Genomic DNA, 6,732 nt, shown 5'->3' on the forward strand with positions numbered 1-6,732 from the left:
ATCACTTTAATAGCATTTAATGTGGTTTGACTGATTTGAGTGCAAAGGAAGAACGTAATGAATATTAAGGAGATGTTCCGAAAATGAATGAGGAGGTAGATTGACTGGCAACCCACAGGATGTGCAGGCTTTTGTTCCAGCCCAGCACTAACACACCTTGATTCCACCAATCATCAAGTCCCCTGATTAGCTGGTGCATCCTCACATTGTCAAATTGTCACCATGGGAATTAAAGAGCAATACAGCTTTAAAAGGATCAGCCTTCACAAAGAAAGAAGTACAGTGGGAGGGGTTATGTTTCTTCTGTGACACTGGTGCCTTATTGCATTCATATAAATACATTGAATGTGTTCTGTCATTCTCATCTGAAAGGAGTGTAAGTTGTGATTGTTTTGACAGACCATTTAACAATGTCCTATGCTTTGAGGAGTCTGGTGGAGGATGATAACAGATACCTGCAGTCCTTCCAGTTGTTCCTGGAGTGCTCCTCTGAACATCAGTGCATGCAGGACTTCATCCACGCCATCCTGCCTGACATACTAACCAGGTAACAAAGATGTAGCTAAGACTCTGGGGTGTTTTATGCTAGTAGCTACCTGTCCTGATAGCACAATATCCTGCCTTTGTCTTCCCCAGCATTGGAGAGGGAAAAGCCAATATTAATGTGATGGGAGTCGGAAGTGGAGCAGGTGAGATACAAGCTGTTACAAGGGATTACAATACTATAGATAAACAATTCAAATATTTACTGTTTGTTTAACGACATTGATTTACCTAAGAGCATACCAAGTAAAGTAATTTACCTGTTTTATTATAGGCATATTACGTCCACCAAGTTCTGCTAATCATAACTGAGGACAATTTATTTTTGGTTCGCACAATGTACGTCACTTATTTGGCAGCTAACATTACTTATAAAATGACATTACTTTGTTATGTCCTCCGGTTCTTACTCTTTCTGTTTGACTCTAGTAGAAAAGCCTTCCTTTAGGGACCTCCAAGCCAGTTCCACTGCATTTTTTCATTGTTCCCCTCTAATCAGGGATTGATTTTAGACCTGGGACACCAGGTGTGTGCAATTAACTATCAGGTAGAACAGAAAACCAGCAGGCTCTGGATCTCGTAGGGTAAGAGTTGAGTATCCCTGCTTTAGGGTCTGGTTCCAGCTCTTCATAGGTTGTCTGTTTCTGATGTTCCCACATTAACAGGTGAGGTTGACCTGAAGATGTTCTCTGAGCTGCGTCTGAAGCATCTTGCCATAACCGTGGACAACCAGGTGGTGGAGCCCAGTGCCCAGCAGTTACACCTTTATAAGGGTACGGTTAGACTGTAGGACAATACAACTATAGGGGTAAAGTAGAATGTAATGGAAAGGTTTACCAGTACCACAATTAAAAGGGTATAACGTTATTACAGTTACGGGACTGCAGACTCCAATGGAAAGGTTTAAGACAACTATAAGGGTATATTTTTAATTTCAGTATGATTGTGTAATAAATGATTAATTCAATGGCATATCCTAATAACCTAATCTTACAGTCACTTTTTGTGTGGATTGACTTCATACACTGAGTGTACAAAATCTTCCTCCTCCCCTGTAGATGAAGGGGAGGAGGCAGGTTAAATCATGATTTTTACACCTTGAGACATGGATTGTGTATGTATGCCATTCAGAGGGTGAATATTGAAGTGCCTTTGAACAGGGTATGGTAGTAGGTACCAGGCGCACCAGGTTGTGTGAAGAACTGCAACACTGCTGAGTTTTTCACGCTCAACAGTTTCCCATTTGTATCAAGAATGGTCCACCACCCAAAGGACATCCAGCCAACTTGACAAAAATGTGGGAAGCATTGGAGGCAACATGGGCCAGCATCCCTGTGGAATGCTTTTGACAACTCTTAGAGTCCATGCCCCGACAAATTGATGCTGTTCTTAGGGCAAAAGCTGCAACTCAATATTAGGAAGGTGTTCTTAATGTTTTGTACACTCAGTGTATATCTTTATCTTGTGTAGTGTTGGTGTCCCAGAAACCAAATCTAGATTACATTAAATTCACCTGGAATAAGATGACTGCCACTGAGTTTGAGAAGGACTGGCGAGAGAAGAACTATACCAAGAAGATGGACTTCATACACATGATACAGGTTAGAACTAACCCACATGGCTTTGTATAGTGGATGCCTGGTGTGTGTGCTGCAGTACAGTACATTTGGAAGGTATTCAGACCCCTTGACCTTTTCCACATTTTGTTACTTTACAGACTTATTCTAAAATTGATGAAATAGTTTTTTCCCCTCATCAATACTCCATAATACAAAGCAAAAACTGGTTTCTATCAATTTTAGCAAATGTATTACAAATAAAAAACTTAAATATTACATTTACATAAGTATTCAAACCCTTTACTCAGTACTTTGTTGAAGCTCCTTTGGCAGCGATTACAGCCTCGAGACTTCTTGGGTATGACGCTACAAGCTTGGCACACCTATATTTAGGGAGTTTCTCTAATTCTTCTCTGCAGATCCTCTCAAGTTCTGTCAGGTTTCATGGGGAGCGTTGCTGCACAGCTATTTTCAGGTATCTCCAGAGATGTTCGATCGGTTTCAAGTCCAGGCTCTGGCTGGGCCACTCAAGGACATTCAGAGACTTGTCCCGAAGCCACTCCTGCTTTGTCTTGGCTGTGTGCTTAGGGTCGTTGTCCTGTTGGAAGGTGAACCTTCGCCCTAGTCTGAGGTCCTGAGCGCTCTGGAGCAGGTTTTCATTAAGGATCTCTCTGTACTTTGCTCCGTTCATCTTTCCCTCGATCCTGACTAGTCTCCCAGTCCCTGCAGGTTTCCTCCAGACGTGACGCTTGGCATTCAGGCCAAAGAGTTCAATCTTGGTTTCATCAGACCAGAGAATCTTGTTTCTCATGGTCTGGGTCCTTTAGGTGCCTTTTGCCAAACTCCAAGCGGGCTGTCATATGCCTTTTTCTGAGGAATGGATTCCGTCTGGCCACTCTACCATAAAGGCCTGATTGGTGGAGTGCTGCAGAGATGGTTGTCCTTCTGGAAGGTTCTCTCATCTCCACAGAAGTACTCTGGAGCACTGTCAGAGTGATCATTGGGTTCCTGGTCACCTCCCTGACCAAGGCCCTTCTCCCCCGATTGCTCAGTTTGACCGGGCGGCCAGCTCTACGAAGAGTCTTGGTCGTTCCAAACTTCTTCCATTTAAGAATGATGGAGACCACTGTGTTCTTGGGGACCTTCCATGCTGCAGACAATTGTTGGTACCCTTCCCCAGATCTGTGCCTCGACACAATCCTGTCTCTGAGCTCTACGGACAATTCCTTCAACCTCATGGCTTGGTTTTTGCTCTGACATGCACTGTCAACTGTGGGACATTATATAGACAGGTGTGTGCCTTTCCAAATCATGTCCAATCAATTGAATTTACCACAGGAGGACTCCAATCAAGTTGTATAAACATCTCAAGGATGATCAATGGAAACAGGATGCACCTGAGCTCAATTTCGAGTCTCATAGCAAAGGGTCTGAATACTTATTTAAATAAGGTTTTTCTGGTTTTTCTGTTTAATAAATTAGCTAAAATTTCTAAAAACCTGTTTTCGCTTTTTCATTATGGGGTATTGTGTGTAGATTGATGAGGAAAAAATATAATTTAATCAATTTAGAATAAGGCTGTAACGTAACAGAATGTGGAAAAAGTCAAGGGGTCTGAATACTTTCCGAATGCACTGTATGTACCATACATAGCTATTGCTATTTATTTGTATTGCATTATTAAGATCACATTCAGTCTTTTTATGAGAATAATCGGATAGTTCCTCTGGGTTCCATCCAGATGTTGTATTACGTGAAGGATCCTTGTGCTACAGTCTCATTCTACCAGAGCCTCCTGGACAAGAAAGGAAAACTACTCATCATTCTGGTGTCTGGTGAGTCAAATGGGTTTATCAGAACCCATGCCTGCCAGAGCTCTGTTATTGTCACACCCTGGCTCTGGGACTCTATATGTTGAGCCAGGGTGTGTTCATTCTTTGTGTTTATTTCTATGTTGGTAATTCTGGTGTGTTTATTTCTATGTTGGCTAGAGTGACTCCCAATCAGAGGCAACGAGTGTCAGCTGTCGTTGGTTGTCTCTGATTGGGAGCCATATTTATACTGTCTATTTTCCCTTTGTGTTTGTGGGTTCTTGTTCCGTGTTCGGTCATTGTTACCGTGGACTTCACGAGTCGTTTCTTGTTTTTGTATCGTGTTTACACTTTAACTAATTAAAGTATGTTCGTTCATCACGCTGCGCCTTGGTCTGTTCAATATGACGATCGTGACAGTTATATGTTATACTTATTGATTTGAATACCTACTTGTCTAATAGGGAAATGTGTCTGGCAACAATACAGGGATCCCTGGCATACACATAATACACAAACATCTAAAATACTGTATGAACTGTTATACTGTTATACTTTTTCTGTAGGTGAGAGTGGCTGGGGGAAGCTGTGGAGGACCTTCAGGACCCAGCTGTGTAGCACAGAGAGCAGTCAGTGTGTCACCACGGGTGATATTAAAACCTACCTGGACTCTAAGGCAGTGAGTTACCAGAGCTACGAGCTGCCTTCTCAGATGGATATCACAGAGTGTTTCACTGAGGGGGACCAGAGAGGAGAGCTACTGCTGGACTTCCTGACTGAGGTGTTGAACTTCAGCAGCACGGCTCCTGCAGAGCTGAAGGCTAGTGCTCTGGAGCTGCTGAGACACCCAGACTGTAGTAAAGAGGTAGACGGAAGGGTTATCTTCAATAACACCCTGGGCGTGCTGGTCGTTGACCCTCTACAGTAACTAGTTGTTAACCCTCTACAGTCACTTTAAATACTTTAGCAACAATGATGAATTGAGTGACAACATCAGAACCTGACATAAGATACAAGGTTGCTTTTTTGATTGACATCTTGTCTTAATTATATGTGAATGTATCCTGTATACACTCCAGAATGTATACAGTTTTATCATTACCTCTATCAGTTATGATAAGATATGATCCACCAGTCTACTGAATGACTAAATATATCAGCATGTCTCATGTACTGTTAACAATAGGCTAATCAGTCTGAAGTAGTTCATAAATATTTTGACTTGCAGTAATCATTTAGCCTGTGTGGATTTTGATTCTGTCTCAGTGATATCAAGAGAAGTGGAACCAAACGGTGACCAGTCTTACCTTTGTTCAGATGTGCTCTGTATAAAGTAAACTTGTAGCTCATGTACTTATACTCTTTTCTGTTTGATCACCTACAGTATTTGAATAGGTGACCAAGCATACAATATATTGTTAATGCATTATAGTTTCTAATCAGTGTAAGCTATTATTGTATGGTTTTGATACATAGGCCTGCAGGCGCAGAGCTTGGGTATTCGCCACAGGCAACAAACATTCGAGGGGCCCCCCATATTATTTAGAATTTTACAATCAGGGCTACCCAGTGAGCAAAATTACTCTGAAAAAAGGCATTATATCACATCCACAAAAAAATACTCTAATTAAAAAAGGAAAATGGAGCCAACTGAAGATTGTAACGTGGAACATTTATTATTCAAAAGCTTTAACCTGTCAGCGATGACTGAACACCTCAACAACAATAACATTCTCAGTAACGGTTACAGAAACATTTTTCTTGCTATGACTGTGATATGTGATTGTTTAGCTGTCACAAACGAGACTCCCGCTGTTCCTCCTGCTCACCACCAGAGGGAACCCTCTCCTGAGTATTAAACCCCTGAACTACATTTCCCACATACCTGGCTCTGATTACCGTTGCACCTGACTCCCATCAGTAGACTATTTAGGTGCTCCCAACTCTCTCCCCTTGCGAAGTCTTGTTTACCCTGGTGATCATTTCTGTGCGTTTTCGCCTGTGTCTGTCTGCCCGTGGATTTACTCTGGACTGTTTTTCCCTCCTTGATTCTTTGCTGCCTGCCCTGGACTATATTCTTTACTGGACTGATTTTGGTAAGCTTGCTGCCTGCCCTGACCTTATGCCTGTACCTGGATTACGAGTTGCCTTATCCCTACTGTTGTGTCTGCTGGCGATTGACCCTGTTTGTACGACCCAGATTGTAATAAAACTGCAAATGGATCCTCACTCTCCTGGAGCGTCATTACATTAGCTACCTAGGTTGAATGCACTGACTGTAAGTTGCTCTGGATAAGAGTGTCTGCTAAATCACAAAATGTAAATGTAAAAATGAACACTTGCAAAGCAAGCTGGGTATTTATTATTCTAATGAGATCCGCACCCAAAAAAGAACAAATTTGGTCGGACCGGACCAAATCCGAACCAATCAGAGACGTCTGTTTCATAAATATGGACAGCACAGTTCAGTACAGTAGAGCACAGTAGATTACAGTGCAGTGCCGTAGAGTTTAGTTCAGTAGAGTAAAGTACAGTGGGGTACAGTACAGCACAATACAGAACATTATACTGTACTAGGGGTGTGAACATAAATGAAATTGGGATTGTTAACTTTAAGAAAAAAAACGAACCGAGATTATTTTCTTTTCTTCTCCTCAACATTTTTATCACAGTGGAGTTATCACAAAACTACCACTAACAGGTCCAGATCATCATCATAAAGGGAAAAAGATAGATTAAACAAATACCTAATGCAACAATGCTGTAACGTTAGTAGGAGGAGATAAGTATCTTTCTAGTTATTTGCTACGGATATAAAG

The 6,732-nt window shown here is 41.7% G+C and overlaps 1 protein-coding gene across 1 annotated transcript; it reads left to right on the forward strand.

Moving 5' to 3' along the window:
* The first annotated feature begins 389 nt into the window (after positions 1-389).
* On the forward strand, positions 390-5,712 carry LOC121534555 (histamine N-methyltransferase-like). Its single transcript, XM_041841130.2, has 6 exons — positions 390-547; positions 637-689; positions 1,209-1,316; positions 2,014-2,144; positions 3,844-3,937; positions 4,480-5,712. Exons 1-6 carry the CDS (start codon positions 411-413, stop codon positions 4,839-4,841), a joined length of 885 nt encoding a protein of 294 aa, XP_041697064.1. The 5' UTR covers positions 390-410; the 3' UTR covers positions 4,842-5,712.
* Positions 5,713-6,732: the final 1,020 nt, after the last annotated feature.

This window comes from Coregonus clupeaformis, chromosome 21 (assembly GCF_020615455.1).
Source record: "Coregonus clupeaformis isolate EN_2021a chromosome 21, ASM2061545v1, whole genome shotgun sequence".
NCBI lineage: Eukaryota > Metazoa > Chordata > Actinopteri > Salmoniformes > Salmonidae > Coregonus > Coregonus clupeaformis.

Coding starts and splice junctions, on each gene's coding strand:
- LOC121534555 (XM_041841130.2), top strand. CDS start 411: ATGTCCTATGCTTTGAGGAGTCTGGTGGAGGATGATAACAGATACCTG. Junction 690..1,208: donor GGGAGTCGGAAGTGGAGCAG/GTGAGATACAAG, acceptor CCACATTAACAG/GTGAGGTTGACCTGAAGATG. Junction 3,938..4,479: donor ACTCATCATTCTGGTGTCTG/GTGAGTCAAATG, acceptor CTTTTTCTGTAG/GTGAGAGTGGCTGGGGGAAG.